Raw genomic sequence first — 21,409 nt, 5'->3', positions numbered from 1 at the left:
AGAAGAATGAAATAAACTAATGCTCTCTTGGGCTTGGTTGTCTTGCTCAGAAAGAATATGTACTCTGGTGGAGAGAATGTTCAGATGAATGGGGACACGCCCCATGATGGAGGACATGGCGGAGGAGGTCATGGGGATTGTGAAGAACTGAAGCGAACTGGACGGTAACTGATGGACCCTTTGCCATTTCTGCCGAGGCCCTCCTTATGTTTAAGTTGCTTCTCATGTTTCTCTCAGGATTTTATTCACTGATTTGTTCATTTATTATCCAAAAAAGTTTTATAGTATACCAGTTAGCTCCAGGCACTGGGGATAGAGCAGTGAACTAAAGAGAACCCCCTGCCCTTATGGAATTTACTTTGAAATGGTGGGAGATAAATAATAAACAAACAAAATAAATGTGATGGTTTTATGGGAAAAAAAATAAGCAGAAATAGAAGTTTTACAATGATAGAGAGTTATTAAAATTTTGGTTAGAGTGGCAAAGAAGGCCTTACAGAGAAGGTGACTTTTTAGGTAAGCCCTGAAGGAGATGGGAGACAGACATGTAGATAGACACAGAGGCAGAGAAGAGTATTCCAAGTAGAGGGGACAGCAGCCCAGTGTGCCTCCTGTGTGCGGGTGTGGTGGGCTTGGAGTGAGAGAGAGTGAGTATTAGAGGGTTGAGAATGCCTGAATGTGTGTGATGGGAGAACTGAATGATGTGCCAGTCTTCCTCACTTGGCTTTCATGATTCCATCTCTTCCTGTATGTTTACCTAGGAGTAAGTTACATGTTATAGAAATAAGCAAATCACAGGTAGGTCACTTTTCTGTCTTCTTAGTTGGCAGTTGGAGATTCAGAGTTCCCAGATTGCTTTGGCTAAATTTCTTTTCATGGTAATTCTTCTTTTTACACTACCAAGTTCTCCATTTTGTTTCGAGTGAAGTAAAACTTTAAGTAGGATACTCATTTTAGGAAGGGATGGCTTTTTTGTAAACAGTGTATGTATTTTTTGTTTTTTTGAAAACACAGGAAGTATGACATTTAATATGCAGTTGAATTTGAACTAAATAATTTTTTTCCCCTGCTAACCCACTCGGATTTCTTTCCCAAACTGGAGAAAATTTCTTCCTTCCTTTTTTTTCCTTCTTTTTAAAGAATAGAGAGCATAACCCACTCCCCCTCTTATTTTTTGAATAGTTCTTTACAAACTCTTAACCATTAGGAATATCCTTTCCAACAGAACTAAGTTATAGGATTTAATTTTCTTACTTAATCACAATTTAATTTCTATTTCTGCTTTCATACATGCATTAGATACATGAAGTATGTCCAGAACCAAGGCTCTGTGCTTACCAAGACAACTGAAATAGGGCACTGGCACTGGGGTGGAGCTTGGTTCCAGTGGTGACCTGGACAGACAGATAATCCTGGTAAAGTGTGATAGTCTATAGTGGAAATCTGAGTGGAGAGTCAAGACTTCAGGGAGTGTTGAGCTCTGAGAGAGCATTCTAGGCAGAAGAAATGACACGGGGAAGGCTGAGATGTGAGATTTGGCTGAGAAAGGGAGGATTGAGTAAGGTGTAGGATGAGTAGAGTTGCTCAGCTTGCAGAGCTGCACTGCACACCTGCCTGGCTCTGTCCCGCAGTTTCTTCAGGTCCTCACTCGAAAGTCACTTTCTCAGAAGGCCTGCTCCGGCCGCCCTATCTAAAACTTCAGTCACCACTCCTCCAGCACTTCATAACTCTCTTCCCCATATTATATTTTTTCCCTGATTTTTATCACTGTGTATTTTACCTCTTTATCTTGTTTATTGCCTGTCCCTGTCACAAGAAGTAAACTCCACAAGGGCAGGGATTTTTGCCTGAGTTGTTCGCCACCGTATCTCCAACACCCAGAAGGTGCTGGGTGCATCACAGGTGTTGAGTAAACATTTGTGGAATGACTGGATGACTGAATGAATGGGGATGGAAAGGAGACTACGGCAAGATTATAAAGAGCCTAATACGATCTGCTCACATGTTTGGACATTTATCTTTAGGCGGTGAGAAAATTTAGCTCATTAACACTGAACACTCTCATCTGAAGACCAACTGGCTGGTCTTTGGAGGGAATGTGACACCTAATTTCTTGACCACAAAAGCGAGTGATAGAAAAAAATTTATTCCTCTGCAGATTCCAGGTTTCATCTTAAGTGGTCGAATAGTATCTTGCCATGGATTCAAGCATTTTAAGCACAAATTCTTTTTGGTTTAGCAAGTTATCTTTTGGTTAATTTGAGGGTAATTTATTGTACGTTGTCACATATTTGCTTTCTCCCTGCCCAGGTTCTGTGGTGGACTAATTAAGGACATAAAGAGGAAAGCACCATTTTTTGCCAGTGATTTTTATGATGCTTTAAATATTCAGGCCCTTTCAGCAATTCTCTTCATTTATCTGGCGACTGTAACTAATGCTATCACTTTTGGAGGACTGCTCGGGGATGCCACTGACAACATGCAGGTGGGTATGGCTTTGGGGAGGACACAAAGAGTACGGCCCAGATTGCCATCCTCACCCCTACAGCTCAGTTAGAAGCAGATGGCCTTTCAGTTACTCAGCGTGAGTTTCCTTCTTTTGCTGGATGCTGCATTTTGCTTTGCTTCTGGCCTGCTGCTGTATTTCTAGCGTTTTAGTAATTATAAAAATAGCTTGATGAAATCTGGCTTGAGTCACAAGTGGGGAGAAAAAAAAAAGGGGGAAGGAAATGAGTATATAAAATTCTATTTGGGCAAAATCATATCAGCTGCTTTAATTTTGTGCAGTGCACAAGGCTGGGCTCTTCTACTATTTGGAATATATGGACTGTATACTGTTAAATTTTATGATCCTACTCTTTTCGGGAATGCATGATTAGCTCCATTTTACACATGAGCCAATAGACTCATCCAAAAATTGAGTGATTTTTCTCAAGGTTGGGTTTCCATATCTACAGGTAGATGTTTTGCCTATACCTGCAACTGCCTCCCCTTAGGCTGTAAAGATGAATGACTTGTTTTGTATTTTGTATGAACCAGAATTTGTTGGTTACTTAGCAGCTGGCATTTGCCTTCTTTTGCATCAATAATAGACAGCTTTGGGATAGAAAAGATCTTTTAGATACCCAGAAAAATATGGAAAAGCAACTTTTAGTTGATCTAGGTTTTTTTTTTAGTCATTTAAAAAAGAGCCCTGGTTATGCAATGGTTAATCGCTTGGTTGCTAACCAAAAGGTTGGCAGTTTGAACTCACCAGCCACTCCCTGGGAGAAAGACATTTCATTCTGCTTCTGTAGAGGTTACAGCCTTGGAAACCCTATGGGGCAGTTCTACTCTGTCCTGTAGGGTTGCTATGAGTCAAATCGACTCGACAGCAGCAAGGTTAGTCATTTTAAAGAAATAGGCATTACGTTAGGTGCTGAATACAGAGTAGTGAATTTAGCTGATATTTTTATGAAAGTCAGATTTGAGCCCTTTTCAAACTCTGACCTCCTACTTTACTACTTATTACTTTTTAACCTGTATGCCATTCATAAGTAACCAGCCAGTTTATTAAAAAAAAAAAAAAAAAAGCAGCTGATTCCAAAGGATTGCTTTTCTTCCACTGCTATTTTCTTTCCTAGGCTCAGTCACGTTCCAGATTTCCGCCTAAACACAAAAATGAAGTGGAGAGTATCTATAATATCTGTGTTGACCAAGTAAAAAGGGAAAAATTAAAAATTATATTTTAGTTTAAGTGCCTTTTTGTGTTTTAGCCTTTATCAATAGCTGTATAACATATTACCCCAAATATAGAAGCTTAAAACAACCGTTGTAATATTATCTCTTATGGTTTTAGGGGTTGATGGGCTCAGCTAGGTGGTTCTAGCATTGGTCCTCATGAGGCTGGAGTCATCTGAGGGCTTCTTTACTCACTTGTCCAGCTCCTGGTCTGGAATATCTGGGCCAGCTGGGGTATTGTTGAACATCTCGCTCTCGACATGACTTTACCGTGTGGCTAGTTTGGGCTTTCTCACGGCATGGCTGTCATAGGGTAGTAGGGTTTACATGGTATCTGGCTTCTATTGAGCAAGTGTTCCAAGAGAGCAAGGGGGAATTTGCAAGGCCTGTTTTCACTTAGCCTCAGAAATGAGAAAGCATCACTTGTTCCATATTGTTTGGTCAAACACTGGAGGACCAGTTTGGAGGCTGGCTATCACAGGCCTCCTCCTATTCCATATAGGTTTGTTGTAAAATTACTTTCAAGTAATGTGTATTTTGGAACACAGTTCATTTTCATATTACAAAAATCCTGGTTTATAGTATATAGGTAGATAACATTTTATCATACTCTATTATCCTGATATTGTGTTGTACTAAAATATTATCAAATCTTTATTATTTAATAGAAACCACAATTAAAAACATTAAAAAATTTTAGCCACGTGACAGACTTCTCACATGCAAGTGGTTTATGACCCATTCCTGCAAACATCATTAGTCTTTTCTGGTTTGCACCAAATTAGATGGACATAGCATTGGATAATAATATAAAGTACAGACAACCTGGATAACTGAATAAATATACTTGGATAAAATTCAGAAGGATCACTGCAAGGGAATTTTTCCCAAAGCAAAACCACAAAAATAGAGTGATGGGTCTGACATGGTAGAAACCTATCTGCGGTCATGTTACTTGATGGATTTAAGCCAGTAGTGTTGGACTGTAGCTACACAGAGTATGTATGATGCTGCTACTGTATGTAGAAGTAGTGTTGTGTATGCTGTTGTTATGTGCCATTGAGCAACCCTATATGGCAGAGTTGTACTACCCGGTAGAGTTTCCTAGGCTTTAATCTTTATGGGAGCAGATCACCAGGTCTTTTCTCTCATGGAGCCACTGGTGGATTCGAACTACTGACCTTTCAGTTAACAGCTGAGCACTTACCATTGAACCACAGGGCTCCTTAGTTTTTTGTATTTTGGAACCATGAAATGATTATGTTTGTTACATTCTTCATTGACTCTACATTTGTTGGCTCATTGTTCTACAGATGAGCCATATTATAGAGAATTTGAATACCGTGTAGTTAAAACTGATTGAAATATTTGAAATGTAGCACCTCTGAAGAAAAACTAACTGTACTGTATTCAGTCAGCACAGGGAATGGATTGCATGCTTAAATGGCTGCAGGGGCCAGACGCCAAAAAAACCCCAAAAAATAGTTGCCATTGAGTCGCTTCTGACTAATGGCAACCTCATGTGTGTCAGAGTAGAACTACTCTCCACAGGGTTTCTAATTGGTGATATTTTGGAAGTAGATTGCCAGGCCTTCCTTCTGAGGTGCCTCTGGGTAGATTTGGACCTCTAATCTTTTGGTTAGCAGCTAAGTGCCTTAACTCTTTGCACCACACAGGGATTCTTCAGGGGCCAGGCAGGCCAAACCAATGAAAAAAGAGGGTCGGGTGGGGACTATGGTGACTCCTGAGAGTCCATGCGCCATCGGAAGGCATCATTTGCCACCCAGTCATGCTTGTTCCCATGTGAGTGTGCATCCAGTTTTGTTTCATTTTTTGATTTTCAAAGAAAGACTGAAAATTCAAATCTTAAGTGAAATCTGGTGGCTTTTAAGTACCGATGACTGATGAACATTTTAAAGATAGCAGTGTGCTGGCCAAAGAACACACATCAGTGTGTTACCAGTTAGAGACCGACAGCATGGGTAGTAGAAGCGTGGTAGGGTGCATACAGTCATGAAGTTTATGAAAAGGATGTCCCCCCCACACTTTTTTTTTCTCATTGATGAGACAAGAATGAAAAAAATTAGATTGTAACAGTGATGTCAGTAATAGATTTGTAATAAAACCTGATACATAATCAAATCAAGAAGTTATTCTTCATCCAAATGCTTGGCATAACGAGTAATGAAAATAGATCTTTTAAGAAAACAAGTAGAAAAGAAAGCACTGGAGCAGTTCCCTAAGGCCCACAGTAAGAAGATAAAGCAGGCAGCCACGTATTAAGAAAATGTAAGAAAGCTGCGATTAATAAGGTAATATAGGCTTTTGAGGGGCAGTGGTAGAATTCTTGCCTACCATGCAGGAAGTTTGGGTCTGTTAAAGTCTTTTGGTGGTCCTTCTTATGTGAATTAATTTCGATATCAATGAGTTCTTGGGAAAGCACAGGACTTTGTGTAGCATGTAGTCACATGGTTACTTTTCTTCTTTGTAATAAATGACATGGGGAGGGTCGTGCTGGTTGAGTAAGCTTCAGAAGAAAGATAAATGCTTTAAGTGAGCCAAGACTTTTTGCGGGATGTTACTCTGAGAATTGACTAAATTCAAAGTAATGCAAGTCCATGAGGTTATTTGCCAGGCATAGTTATTCAATGGATTTTTAAATCTCCATCTACAATTCCGAGGAAATTAAGGATTCATTACTGTTCTCAAAAGTTTCTCTGAATAAAAATATTGAAAGACATTTGTTTCTCATTCCTGATGCCTTTTTCCTTTAAGAAATGTATTGGTCAAGTCCTCTTACTGAACTACAATTTGGTATGCCTATGAGTCACTGGAGCCCTGGGAGCACAATGATTAAAGCACTCAGCTGCTAACCAACAAGATCAGCGGTTCCAACCCACTAGCTACACAGTGAGAAGGATGTGGCAGTCTGCTTCCATAAAATATGTATTGTCTGAAACCCTATGGGGGCAGTTCTACTCTGTTTTATAGGTGTCATGGATTGAATTGTGTCCCCCAAAAATATCTGTCGACTTAGCTGGGCCTTGAGTCCCAGTATTGTGTGATTGTCCAGCATTTCATGTGATTTCCCTATGTTTTGTAAATCCTATCACTATGATGAAATCAGATGGACTAGTGGCAGTTATATTGATGAGATATACAAGATTAGATAGAGTCTTAAGCCAATCTCTTTGAGATATAGAAGAGAGAAGCAAGCAGAGAGACATGGGGACCTCATATCACCAAGAAAGCAGCGGTGGGAGCAGAGCGTGTCCTATGGACCTGAGGTTCCTGCGCTGAGATGCTGCAGACTAAGGGAAGACTGATGACAAGGACCTTCCTCCTGAGCCCACAGAGAGAGAAAGGCTTCCTCTGGATCCGGTGCCCGGAATTCAGGCTTCTAGCCTACTGGACTGTGAGAGAATAAGCTTCTCTTTGTTAAGCTATCCGCTTGTGGTATTTGTGTTATAGCAGCACTAGATAACCAAGACAATAAGGTCACTAAAAGTCGGAAATGACTCGATGGCAGTGGGTGGGTTATGAGTCACTGTGGGTGGCAGAAACACTGAGAGGCATAAAAAAAAGAGGCATAGAAACTAATAATTGTTAGTGTATATATTTGTTAAACTGAACAGTCGATTATAAAGTTATTTGGGTGGAATAATGCTGTTAGTAAATGGATTTATGTTTCTAAACACTGGGCTTATAGATCCAAAATAATGTGTATAAGTAGAAATTGATTACCACATGCACACACATACTCAACACAGTTCCCATGTATTCTAGTAATTTTATGTATTTTCTAGTAATCCTCCATATGAAAATTTTTATATACGAAAAATTCTACATATAGTCATTGCATTAGGTTTTCTCGCAATGATAGGTGACATAGATTGGTATAATTTTAACTTCTGTAAGAAGCAGGAATAAGGTGGTTTACTATGTTGAATAGTAATCATGACTGAAAAGGTGTGTACTGTAATGTACAGAAGTTTTGATGGTCTGGCACCAGAAGGTCTTCTTGACTTGGCATCAGAATGACAAAAATATTTCATAGATTTGATGCTAAGGCCTAGATCATTTTACAAGTCTACAGCAGAGGTTGATTCATTCCTTTACCAGTTTTGAGTGTCTCCTACTATGTGCCAGGCACTATTTAAAGTGCTGGGGATATAGATAAGTGAGCAAAATAGATAAAAATCTCTATGGTATTTACAGCCTAGGGTGTTCCCATGCCCCCAAGAGATACCAGTAGTGGTATGTAGTGGGCTTACTTAGGGAATGAAGTCTTCTGGCTTCATTTGACTTTGCAAACACTAGACCAAGACTAGGCAGAAAAACAGTGGCAAAGTCTGGAATAATCAGCAGTTGTAGCACATGCTTTCATAAATGTGGCAGTGGGTTATTAAAGGTGCATGCAGTTCAAATGAGTCAACTAAGAACAGTGTCTTTGCTTTTAAAGGCAGACAGCTCAGAGGTGGTTCACATAGGGCCTTTATTGTCAGGCTACAAATAGACATGGGTGCTGGGTAGAAACATGTTGTGAAAACACAGATGAGTCATTGCACTGCTGTTGTCTAAGCAAACTCTTCTGCCAGCTTCTGTTCACAAGGTCTTACCTGCTCATAGACAGAAATCTACATTTAAGTGTCTATTTCAGAGATGAAATATATGTACTATCAGTAAAAAAGAAAAAACAACAAAAACCTTGTCCTCGTTAGAAGCAGATCTTGGGAGCTATGTGGATCATTTCCCATGGAACTATATTCAGAATAAAATATAGTGATGGCTCCAAGTAGAATTAAAATTATGATGGCAATGTAGATGCCTGTATGAATTCCCCAACTTGGCATAGACACTTTGACCATCAGATTGCTCTGAAAGGACTCTGGGGATTACAAAATGGCTTCCTTGTTAAGTGTGGGCAGTAGAATTTTTGCTTGGGCTTCTGGGAGACACTAATCCACTTTGCCGAGAGTTGAGTCATTTAGGATCCAGCCTGGATTGTGGTGGTTTCTGTTCCTAGAGCTCAACATCAAAGATCTAGAGTGTATACTTTTTTTGAGGTCCGAGAATTGTGCAATACGCTCATTGTCCTTTTCAGTAAGACCCACTGGTCCCTCTGCTATACTACTAAGTAAACAAAGGCTTTGTAGCCTCACTGTCCTAAAATGGAGAAAATATTGAAGTTGTCAAGGATTTTATTTTACTTGGATTCACAGTCAACGCCTATGGAAGCAGCAGTCAAGAAATCAAGCAACATATTGCATTGGGCAAATCTGCTGAAAAAGACCTCCTTAGCGTTAAAAAGCAAAGATATCACTTTGAGGATTAAGGTGCGCCTGACCCAAGCCATGGTATCTTCAATCACTTCATACGCTTGTGAAAGCTAGACAATGAATAAGGAAGATAAAAGAAGAATTGTTGCATTTGAATTATGGTATTGACGAAGAATATTGAATATACCATGGACTGCCAGAAGAATGAACAAATCTGTCTTGGAAAAAGTACAGCCAGAATGCTCCCTAGAATTGAGGATGGTGAGACTTTGTCTCACGTACTTTGGACATGTTATCAGGAGGGACCAGTCCCTGGAGAAGGACATCATGCTTAGTAAAGTAAAGGGTTGGTGAAAAAGAGGAAGCCCCTCAATGAGATGGCTTGGCACAGTGGCTGCAACAATGGGCTGAAACAGCAATGATTGTTAGGATGGGGCAGGGGCAGGGGCAGGGGCAGGGCCAGGCAGCATTTTGTTCTGTCGTGCATAGGGGCAAGATGAGTTAGAACCAACTTGAAGGCATCTAACAACAACAACAACATCCTAAAAACATGTCCCTTCCACAACTAAACTGTCATAATGCATGTTAATTCATTCCATTGTTTTCATATTATTGATTGTCAAGTAGGTATGCTATTTTATTCATTTGTTATTGTTGTTAGTTGCTCTTGAGTTACCTCTCACTCATGGTGATTCCATGTACACCAGAACAAAACATTGCCTGGTCCTGCACTATCTTCATGATCACTGGTATGCTTGAGTCCATGGTTGAGGTTACTGTGTATTTTATGTGCCTTCCAACCTAGAGGACTCATCTTCCAGCACTATATCAGACAATACTCTGTTGTGATCCACAGGGTTTTCACTGGCTAATTTTCAGAAGTAGATCACCAGGCTTTTCTTTCCAGTCTGTCTTAAGTTCTGGAAGCTCTGCTGAAACCTGTCCACTATGGGTGACTCTGCTGGCATCCGACATACTGGTGGCATAGCTTCCAGCTTCATAGCAACATGCAAGTCACCACAGCAAGACAGACTGACAGGTGGTGGTCTATCCATTTGGATACTTTAAATTGCTGAATGTTGATAAGTTCATAGTATAAATATATATCTCTAGACATTATTACAATTACATGTTTTTCATTCAAAGTACTGGCTAGAATAGAACCTTTATATCAAACAATCAAGAATTATATAAAGATTACTTAGTCTATAGGCAGGACACTAATATAAGTAACTTTTTTTTTTTTATCTTCTTTAGCAAGTCTTTGTATTTTTAAAAAATTGTTCTTCCTTGCTTTCTGGAGCATAGAAAAAATTTTTAATTTAAATCTACATTGTTGATTGTGAATGACTGAACACAGTCTAGAATGAAGACTTAGTGAAGAAAGTCATTTTGAATTTTTTTCCAAGAGTAAATATAGTTCTATTTTCATATACCTTTTAGTGAAAGAATACAGCAAGATTTTTAGAATTCTGTGAAATTTGTGTTATTTATGGAGCTAACAGAGCACATTTTTAGGGAACTTGTCTCATAATAAGGAACATTTATAGTTGGCATATCCAAATTTGAGGCTTTATTTTAACATACTGCTGTGCTGAGAATATTTCATCAATCCGCTTAAGTTGGAAATGTGTTATTTCTTATTCACATCTGATGTTCCTCAGTAAGACACTTCTTATACAAAGCTTATAATGTGCAATTTATAATTTTAATTTTAAAGCAAATTGATAGGTGTTTGCTGTTTTGAGGACTGTACAATTACTTCAGTTTACCTGAGTGTTATTGCAATTTAATATCAAAGTGCATTTCCTTCTTGAATTGAGAATGTAAGGCAACATGTTAATATGTACCAGAAGCATATTCCAGTTTCAGAAAGTTGTAGGGCTAATCCAGTAGAATGGTATGATTAAATGGTTTTGGTAGACAAAAATAAATAAGCCTATTTAGTGAGAAGGTAAGAGGCTCTGCATTGCTTAGTGAGCTCTAAGGAACATTGGCCATTCCTTCTCCCAGAAAGGGACTTTAATGTTTCATTTTCTGTACAAGTACTGAATTAAACCTATTTAATTGAAGGTCAGTAATTTTGTGACCATAGTTCATTTGCTAGAATCTTTTTTTTTTTTTTCTGTCTGCAAGGCCTTTGTTCTGTATTTAGTCTACTTTTGCCAGCTCTTTATTTTCTTGATGATCAGAAAATCAGGGTTGGTGATCCCAAATGATGCCAGATTCTAAAATTATTATGTGTTAAACCCAAAAACCAAACCCACTGCTGTCTAGTCGATTCCGACTCGTAGAGACCCTATAGGACAGAGTAGAACTGCACCATAGAGTTTCCAAGGAGTGCCTGCCGGATTCAAACTGCCGACCTCTTGGTTAGCAGCCATAGCACTTAACCACTATGCCACCAGGGTTTCCTATTATGTGTTAGATTGCAGTTATTTTGAAAATAGCTTTATTTATTTTTTAATGAGATACAATTATGCACTGTAGAAAAGTAAAAAGAAATACAGAAAAAATACATAGAAGGTAATTTTGCCCTTAAATTCATCGCACAGAAATAACCATTATTAATATTTTCATGAATATATTTCCATACATCTTGCAATACATGTGTGCACAGATAGCTCTATGTGTGGGATTTTACATAAATGAGAACATCCTATGTATACACACTGTTTCATCGCATGACCTCCCCAGCAGCATTTCATGAATGTCTTCGCACTACACTGTGCGTCTTGACCATCATCTTTAGTGACTGCGTCTGCATCTGCTTATACATACGATGCATGCACTTTAATTTATACAATCAATCCCTTTTTAAAACCAAACCCACTGCCATCGAGTCAATGCTGACCCACAGCGACCCTATAGGACAGAGTAGAGCTGCCTCATAGAATTTCCAAGGAGCGCCTGGTGGATTCGAACTGCAGACCTTTTGGTTAGCAGCTGAGCTCTTAACCACTATGCCACCAGGGTTTCCAATCCCTTATTAATGGAATTATTTTCAGCTTTTCCCAATTTTTTCTTTTATAAATGGTGCTGTGGTGATTAACTATATTTTCAGTCTTTGTGATTATCTCTTTAGGGTAAATTCCTTTCAGAATGATTGCAGAATATGCTCATAAAAAAAAAAATCATTATCAAATTTTACTCCACCAAACTTCTATCAATCTATACTTTTATTAGTAATGCACAAGATTGCTCACTCACCCACGCTCTTGCAAAAACAGGGTTTTTTTCTTCCATCTTTTTGTTTTTGTCTTTCTTTGGGTTGAAAATAATGGTTCATTATTATTTCTTTTTTTTGTGAGAGAGAATATTGTTCCATATTTTGATTGACTACTTATAAACTTCTTTACAAATTGCCTAATATTTTACTTTTGGGGCATTTGTTTTTTTCTCATTGACTTATATATTCTTTGTATAATAAGGATATCTTTGCTTGTCAGAAATATTGCAAATACTTTTTTTCTAGCTCTATCATATGTCCTTTAACCTTATTTATTGTATGATTTCTTTTGCTGTACAGATTTTCGTTTTCATGTAGTAAATATCATTAACCGTCTCCTTCGAAATTTTTTATTTTCATGATACACTTAAAGAGGCCTTTCCCATTCCAAAATAATGTGTGTGTGTGTGTATATATGTGTGTTTACTGACATATTTTAGTTCATTTATATTTTCATTTAAATTTGTGATCCTTCTGGCATTGATTTTTGTGCAAGATTATAGTGGCATTTGACAATGGGCACTTGAGATAATTTAGACACAGTCACACACAGTCACAGTCAAACAAACAAACAAAAAACTGTACAGCCTCCCTGTTTTGCCCTGTCTATTCTATTAGACTTGGAGCTGAAGCTCTTCTGTTAAAGTTTTTGGCTCATACGTTTCCTCCGGCAGGGAGATAATTTGTGTTTCAAGTCTTCTCTCTTTTTCAGTTCCTGCTGGGCAATGGAAACAGGAATCCTGTTTATGACGACAAAGCACTTTAGCCTGAGTGGATGGCAATAAGAATTTGGCAACTGTGATCTGTCAGGACAGACATCACTGATTTATAGACTGTAGCTGCACAGGTGAAATAAAAAATGAGGGTTGTGTATCCAATTTTCTTCCCCGGTGTAGATAAATGCTCTGTGTAACCATTAACAATGCTAGCAGGTGGTTTTTATTTTGAGGGAGGAGGTTTGTTTGAATTGTTTAGATTAGTGTATCTCAAAGTTAGGCCACATGAAAATCACTTGGGGAACTTTGAAAACGACTGATTCCCCAAGATTCATCCTTAGAGATCTTGTTTTAATTGTTCAGGGTGCAGGTAAAGAATCAGAGTTTTAAAAAAAACAAACAAAAAACCTCCCCAAGGAATTCTTGTGTGATCCAAGTCTCAGAAGCATTGGCTTTGATACTTGCGCCATTTCTCCATTTATTTTTGGTCATTGGCTTGGCGTGCTCTGATGACCTGACATCAGAACTCACCCAGGTAATTCAGATCTGATTTTGTATTGCCAATGGCCAGAAGGAGTTAGCTAAGTCATTGTTTTTGGCCTAATTTCAGATGGGAAGACTTATCTAGAGAAATTTAGTCTTACTATTTAACATTCTGCACAGTTCATATAAAGCACCACCAACACCTGCTAAAATTTCTCTTAAAATGGTTAAAAACACTTTAGATTAAATTAGAAAAGAATGAGCTTGAAATATAACAGTAATGTTAGTGAATGCTTTTTTATTTAATATCACCAAAACATTTTAATTTTCAAGTTTTACTGTATTGAAAATTGTCAGAGAAGTAGGAAGTCTTTTCTTTTCTTGAGCAAGTGTGCCACTTTGCCCTGTAGCCTTTACTACTTTTCTTTCTATTAATTTCAAGCATCCTCCCTAGACAGGGCTATAATTATTAATTCAAATAATAAACTCATTAATAAAAGGATGTGAAACAATAAAAGTTGTCCTTCAGTGTTACTTGAAGATGCTCAGTTGTAATAATGTCAAACTTGGCAGCATAAATTAAAGATGTTTTGCCACCGTGAACATGCTTGCTTTGCCTTAGCCATGACAATCATGGTGACCCTGGCAGCCGTCACTGCAGTAGCTCAAAGACATAAAATGCTGGTGTTGCAAATCATGGTTGATTTTTTTTTTTTTTAAGTCTTGCTCCTATGGTTTAATATCTTTTATGCCTGATTTTCCTATTCTGGAACTTGTGCAGTTTTTCTTGTCTGATTTGAAGAATGGGAACCATCTTTGGTTTAACTTCATTCCCCCAAATAAGCAGAAGGATATTCACAAATTGTTTTGGGTTTTGACCTTATTGCTATAAAATAAAACAAACTTTATTTTATTTATTTATTTTTTTAATAGTTGATTCTCTGTGTTTAATAACACAAGGTGTGAAAAGAAGCAACTTTAAGGCTTCTGTTGATTTAGAATTTTCCCTGGGAAATGCTGAGAGGCTTTTTTGGTTTTTTTCTTTTTCCCTGGAAGACTAATCTTTGTCTTTTCTTTTCCTGTTACTCCTTTTGAGTTTCTTCCTCTAACTCCTTTCTGTCTTGAAGAAAAAAGCAATAATATTGGCAGGCTGAAAAGAAGGGGCCGAGAAGCAGTGAAGGAAGAAGAACTAACATTTTATTGCTTTTTTACTTTGTGTTAGGTTTTGTTTTTATCTCTTTTTATATTCTTATCATCTTATTTAGCCCAAATAATTATCCTGTGAAGTAGATGTTGATTTTACAAAAGAAGGAATTAAGATGTAGAGAGGTTACCCAGCTGGTAACGGGTGGAGCTGAGATTTACACTCTGATATCTTTGACTCCAGGCTATGTGGTTTGTGCTGAGCCAACTGGAAGAGACCTTGGAGATATTTAGTCCAAGCTCCTCATTTTATATAGAAAAAAGTACATGTGTATGTGGTTACTCTTTATTGAAAACTATGTATCAGAGACTATGCTAAGTACTTTGCACACATGGTCTGATCTAATGATACTAACCGAATGACGGTAGGGTGGAGAAACTGAGGCATAACGAGGTTAAGTAACTTGCTTAAAGTCATAGATCGAGTAAATTGCACAGTCTAGATTGCCAGCTCTGGACTGTCTTACCTGAGGGTCTATCGCTACACTGTATGGTCTCATTTTTTTCCTCATACGTGAAGAAACTAAAATTAACAGAGGCGTTCCCAAAATCAACTCTCTGGTGGCAGAATGGAGCCTAGACTCAGGATTTTCTTACTGCCGTTCTTCGCTCTTTCTGTATTCCGTAGTGGGCGTTATCTGATCAGAAGTGGGATAAAATGAAAGACCAACCAAAATTGAGCTGGAGCACTTTGTTGCACCTGATTCCGCCATACCTCAGAGCTTAGCTGTCCACATTCTCGTGAATTTCTTGGGAGTTCATTCTTCTGAGAAATCAGATGTAGAAGTGTCTTTATGAGTTATGGTTACTAAAAATACACACATCTATGCACTGTTTTCCTTTTCTATACTGAAATTTACTGAATATAATAAATCAGAATAAGGAGTTTCTGATAGTTTACTTTATAAATTGCTTTAAACTCTCATTATAGTTTTTAAAATTATTCATTGTGCAAGAATATTTTTAAATTTTTGTATTGTGACTTAAAGAGTAACATGTCAAAATGTGATGAAAAGAGATCTTTTCTCAGAAATGCTGGAAGCATCTCTAAGTTTAAGCAAGTTTCCAGTGCGTATATAATAAATCGTCTGTCTCTGTTTCAGAATTATCAGTAACAGAATGGAAACTGTAGCACTCACTAAATGATCAATTACTGAAATAAACATAATCTGCCTTTTAACAGTCACATGGCTTCCATAAATCAAAGACGTTTTCTGGAAGAAATTAGTTGTTATCTTTACTGAGTGAGGGACAATGGCTGTTGACTCTGATAGTTAGAGCCTAGTATGTATTTGGGTACTACTTCTTCAGTTCTTTTAGCACTTGCTGAGTGCCTGCAGTGCACATGGAGGAATACTGTAAAGCCTGACGGGGAGACAGAGAAACAGGGACAACACCAAAAGGCCCTGTTTTTTGCTCTCATGGAGATTAATAGCTATGTCAAATCGAGTAGAGAATTCTTAATCTCATTATTTCTCCTTTCCTCTTTCGTATCCTCCCTTATGCCCAGTCTATGCTATATTTCAATTCTGCAATAGTGATGAGAAATAGGTACTTCTCTATGCTTGGGAAGAATGTGCAGTGCGACATTGCCTATCTTATGTATCCAGAGTGTGGCTTGTCTTGTCACTCTGAGCGTTCAAGTCCCTATCCTTTTCATGTTATATATTCACTAAAGTTAAGTCGTAAATGAGAAAGATACATTACTTTTAAAAAGTCCAGTGTCAATGCACAGGGGATGCAAGACTATCCAAGAAAATTCCAGCCTCAGGCACACCTTTTATCCTTGCCAAGGGTGAGGGAGTGGATGGGCAGGTACATACTCCAAAGACTTGGTGTGCCACATTTGGTGTCTGTGTCTGTTTCCTGCATCTCAATATTGTTGTGTGTAAAAGATGGAGACAAGTAATATTTGTTGGACACAAGGAAATCTCTCTCCTCTGTGTAAATGCCTCCTGGTTCTGCCAATCTTGCTCGTTTCTGTGAGGAAGAATGAGCTGGACACCCTGATTATGTATGGAGTAGTTATAAAGGAATGAGGTGGCATTCTTCAGCCATGTATTAGAACTCACATCCATGTAAGTGATGTCCCTTTGCAAGACCCTCCTGCCAGACTTCAAACCTAGACTAGTATGGTTTTTGAGTGGGGATAGAACTTAGTATGTTTAAGATCTCTAAGTTGATTGAAAAAGAAAATTTCTTCATCATCGTTTTGTGTACATTATTTTTTCTCTACAAATATCAAGTGAGTGATTAGTTTCTGGAGAACTTTTGGGGTAGTAGAAAGGTAGTTTAGTGAGGCTGACATGACAGGGGGGTAGGTTAACTATGGGGCAGAAAATGATTGGGGAGCACCTGAGAAGCCCCAGAAATCCACTCTGTTTCAGTCAGGGGCAGCTTAGATTAAGAGATGACTTGCTTTATGTAAACATAAATCATACTTATACGAACATGTAATTTATAGTTTAATTGAAAAGGGAAATCTCCATAGTACCATTTTGTTTTAGTATACACGTAGAGTTACCAATATGACATAATTTCCCTCTACTGTGTAAATTAACCTAGTGTCTTTTAAAACAAAAAGTGTCTTTATTTACTCATTCGAAGCTTTTATTTTACAAATTATATTGTTCAGATTAATAGTCTTATGTTGAATAAAAGGTCTGTTATCCTTTTGTATTTATAAATCATTCCTTTATAAAATACTATTTAAATTTACGAATAGGCCTTGCTACAAATAAATATGTTTTTCCAAGTGAATTCTGAAATAATGAAAAATATAGGAAACAGGCTAGTTTGCCATCACCTGAGGTATTGATCGTGAATGAGGGAATTAAGAGCAGAACATTAGGATAATTTTATAAGTCAGCAATGCTTGATAACCTGTGTTTCTTTTTTCCTGTTATGCTAAAGGAAAATAATGGGGTGTATTCCTGAGGTATAACTGCAAGGCTTAGCTATGCCCTTGCACATTTATTTCTTCTAGAGATTAAGTTAATAGAAGCTCTTGCATTAGTTTACATCAATATATAATGAGAATTTTTTTTTCAATTGGCATCTTAGAAATTGCAAAATGGAGGGCAAATCACTTTTGTGTTTTGTTCTTTTCCCTTTGCACTTGAAAATCTTTTCTCTAGAAAAAATAGCTTTTGTGCATAAAAATACAGATATTTATAAGTGCCTACATTTTTTTTTTTACTATGAGAGCAAAAGACCCCTGGTGACACAGTGGTTAAGCACTGGACGATTAACTGAAAGATCAGTGGTTCAAACCCACCAGCCGCTCTATGGGAGAAAGATGCGGCAGTCTGCGTTCATAAAGATTACAGCCTTGGAAACCTTGTGGTGCAGTTCTGCTCTACCTATGGGGCCACTGTGAGTTGGAATAGACTCAATGGCAACAGTTTACTATGAGCAAGGTGAAATCAAGCTAAAACAAACACTGAGGGTAATCACAAAGAGAAAAACATTATCAAAGGTACCAAATCACTTCTACTCAGTTGGTGGGATTATAGAATGAAATTGTTCATATAGAAGCCTGAATATTCTTAGTATGTGGCAGGACCACCTTTTGTCTCCCACAGTCAGCCACCAGTCATTATAGTTCTTTGGAGCAGCACAACCCTTGGAGTTACTAGGGAGGAATGACCCAACTTTATGTAAGGTGAAATAATGGGTGGTGACATTCACCTTGGTAAGAACTTTTATTCTTCATATTTATTTAATATGTTTGCTAAGGCCCTCTTTGGCTTTATTCTCTAGCAACAAATAGGAAGAAAAAAATATGTGTTTCACTTAACACCTGTATTTTCTTTCTATTAGGGCGTGTTGGAGAGTTTCCTGGGCACAGCTGTCTCTGGAGCCATCTTTTGCCTTTTTGCTGGTCAACCACTCACTATTTTGAGCAGCACAGGACCTGTTCTAGTTTTCGAGAGGCTTCTATTTAATTTTAGCAAGTATGTATATATACTAATTATAATTTAGAATTGTTTAATTGTAGAACATTCATAGCCTAGATAGTACACAGAGTAGTAATTAGGTAGATCCAAGAGCACTGGAATTTTTAAGATTTGGAAGTTGAAAGGGCCTTAGAATTTAGGTCATCCAGCACTCATTTTACATTTGACTCAACCGAAGCTGAATATGCAGTGTTATATTCCTGCTCCCTCCCCAGTCATTCTCTGCCCTTTTTGTTACATTTGTGTCCTAGGGAGCTGATCCCTATAGACTGTAACACCCAGTGCCCCTTGCCTGCTGGCTTCCTATTGGGCTTGGCTAAATGGGAAGCATCAGCAGGGGATCAGAGGATGGCAAGAGAGAGAGGTCCAGGTATGCCCCGCTACTCCCTTCTGCTTTAGCACCACAGTCTGGCAGAGGCTTATTCCCCAGGACGATAGCCCCTACCAACTGGTCCCACTACCACAGCTCTACCCCTTACCAGGCTCTCGTAATACTGTTCCTTCCGCAACCCTTTTAAGCCTGGAGGTAGGTATCGTTTCCTGCTCTTGCTAGTCCCTGAGTGCCTAGCCATTTTTTGTTACCCACACCTCTACAAACAGCCCACTCATTAGGTTTTCCTCAGAATCTCGTTTGACTGTACCTTCTGTTTATGGCCATGATTCTGACTGATATGCTACAGAAATTAAATGACTTCTTCAAGGCCCCTTAGTTCTAATGAAAGAGACTGGGTGTTCCTAACCCAAATTCCATTATTCTTAACTAAAGATACCTTTCAGGATTCAGCTGAATAATTAACATTTATTGCACTTGTCCATGTGCCAGATGCAATCCTAAATGCTTTACATGCATCAACTTATTTAATTCTTGTAGCAGTCCTATTAGGTAGAGAACATATTTGTTTCACAGACTAGATAACAGGCACCGAGAGGATAAGTAGATAGCTGAAGGCTGGGCTGGGATTTGAATCCTTGCTTTCTGACTCTAGAGTCCACACTCGTTACAAGATCACTAGGGACTACTAATGGTTGTAACAGTTGTGATATCAATATCTTCTTTTTAAAATTGATGGATTGTTTTAGGAAGGGGAAAATTGAGTTAAGTTAATTATCCAAGCGGCCACATCAGCACACAAGAATTCAAAATCAAATTGGGTCCTCTGGCCTTTTTCTAATGTATTTGATATCTCTAAGAGAACATTGCCTTTACAGAAAGATTTTATTTCTTAGATAGATTGCAGAATTTTATTTAGCTTGCCAACACTCCTTGTTGGAATTTCCATATTCTTACATTGTTACACATACTTACAATTTCATTTTTATAAATGACATTATGTGCTTAGTACCTCACGGAGTTAAGGGCTCATTTATAGTCTTTCACATTGTGTGTCATCAAAAATGATCAAAAGATACAAGAGGAATGAGGGTCTAAAACCAGTGTTTTGAAAACTCGGTTGAGAACATTAGTGAGAGTCTTCTGAGAATTTAAAGGGCCAAATTTTAAATTATATTGTGAGTTTTCTGTAGGTCATTACTACAAATCCTTCCTCCATCATAATTCTGAGAGAAACATTGGAAAGAATTCTTTTCACATCAGTTTACAGAAAGAGTCAAACAGTTTTTATATGTTTAAGAAAACATTGTGTGAGAGAAGAAAGTCTTTGTGGAAAGATTAAACAAGCATGTAGTATAAACAGGAACAAACATGCACAACCTTTGCAGAAAGATTTATTGGATGCAATGGGATCAGAGCCTTAATCTACAGAAAATGTTCGCCGGCCAGTTTGCTTTAGATAATTGTGGGATAGAAATGATTTCCTTCCACTAAGCAAGTTTCTTTCTCACTTTTCCTTCTGTTTCATCATAATTGGAAAGTACATATAGTTCCCAATGATTCATTTGTAAATGGTTTCAAAGCAGTGAGAAATATTTGAGAAACCTTGCTTTAAATCCATCACTGAGTAATACGTTTCTCTTCTGTGGCAAACTTTATTTTATTTACAATGCGGAATCATTTGCTGATATATTATAACAGCAGTGCTAGTATTTTGTCTAAATACAGAGCATTTGTGTTATTTCCCAAAGTGTGTTTCATCAATTACTCGTTCCATTAGATGCTTCATGAAAAAAAGGTTGTGATCCTAATAAGTCTGGGAAGGATTGTATATTATATCCCCTTCTAGGAATCAATTCTGTACTTTAGTATACTAAGGGACCTGAAAAGTAAAGAAACTGTTTTTCTTTGTCTTGCCCAGATTTCTCCAAATATATTTCACCACTTTTGAGAAATAGGTAAATCTTTGTTTTGTAGCTTGAGTGCAGCCTAGCAGTGACTCCACATAATCTGGAGATTTATCTCTGACATGGGATACAGATTTTAGTTTCTGCACTGTAAACTGTAGAATTATAAGGGAATAAGAATGATATGCTGTCACCTCTTAAACTTACTAATAGAATGATAAAAATAGCTCACAAATTTCCAAAACACACTTGTAGTTTCCTTTCCCAAATTCTGCAGTCTTGTTGCATTATTTTCACCCATTGTATCCCAGTAACAGAGAATTAAATTCCATTTTCTTTTCCTTAAATGAAGAATCTGAAAGGAGTTTCAACAATGAGTTTTAAAACTTCACAACAAAGTAGGATTTTAACCTGCATTATTGTTATTTGGTCATTCGATAACTTCTATATTCCTTGAACAATTTGCTTTTCAGTCTTAAAATATTTTTTTTTTCCTTTTGTGTTACCTGATTTATTCCTTTAGCTCAGGGAGTTTATTTGTCAGTGGCTGTCTTAGTCATCTAGTGCTGCTATAACAGAAAT

At 37.8% G+C, this 21,409-nt stretch overlaps 1 protein-coding gene across 4 annotated transcripts in view; it reads left to right on the top strand.

Annotated features, from left to right (window-relative positions):
- The window catches only part of SLC4A4 (solute carrier family 4 member 4), a 387,871-nt gene that overhangs the window by 277,500 nt on the left and 88,962 nt on the right, over positions 1-21,409 (top strand). For all 4 annotated transcript variants that reach the window (XM_049886070.1, XM_049886071.1, XM_049886069.1 and 1 more), the window contains exons 11-13: positions 51-164; positions 2,311-2,485; positions 18,453-18,586. In XM_049886070.1, coding sequence (XP_049742027.1) covers positions 51-164; positions 2,311-2,485; positions 18,453-18,586 — 423 coding nt within the window. The remainder of the gene's footprint in view (positions 1-50; positions 165-2,310; positions 2,486-18,452; positions 18,587-21,409) is intronic.

This window comes from Elephas maximus, chromosome 5, assembly GCF_024166365.1.
Source record: "Elephas maximus indicus isolate mEleMax1 chromosome 5, mEleMax1 primary haplotype, whole genome shotgun sequence".
NCBI lineage: Eukaryota > Metazoa > Chordata > Mammalia > Proboscidea > Elephantidae > Elephas > Elephas maximus.
The sequence above is the reverse complement of the archived record's forward strand: the minus strand, read 5'-3'. Positions and strand labels throughout refer to the sequence as shown.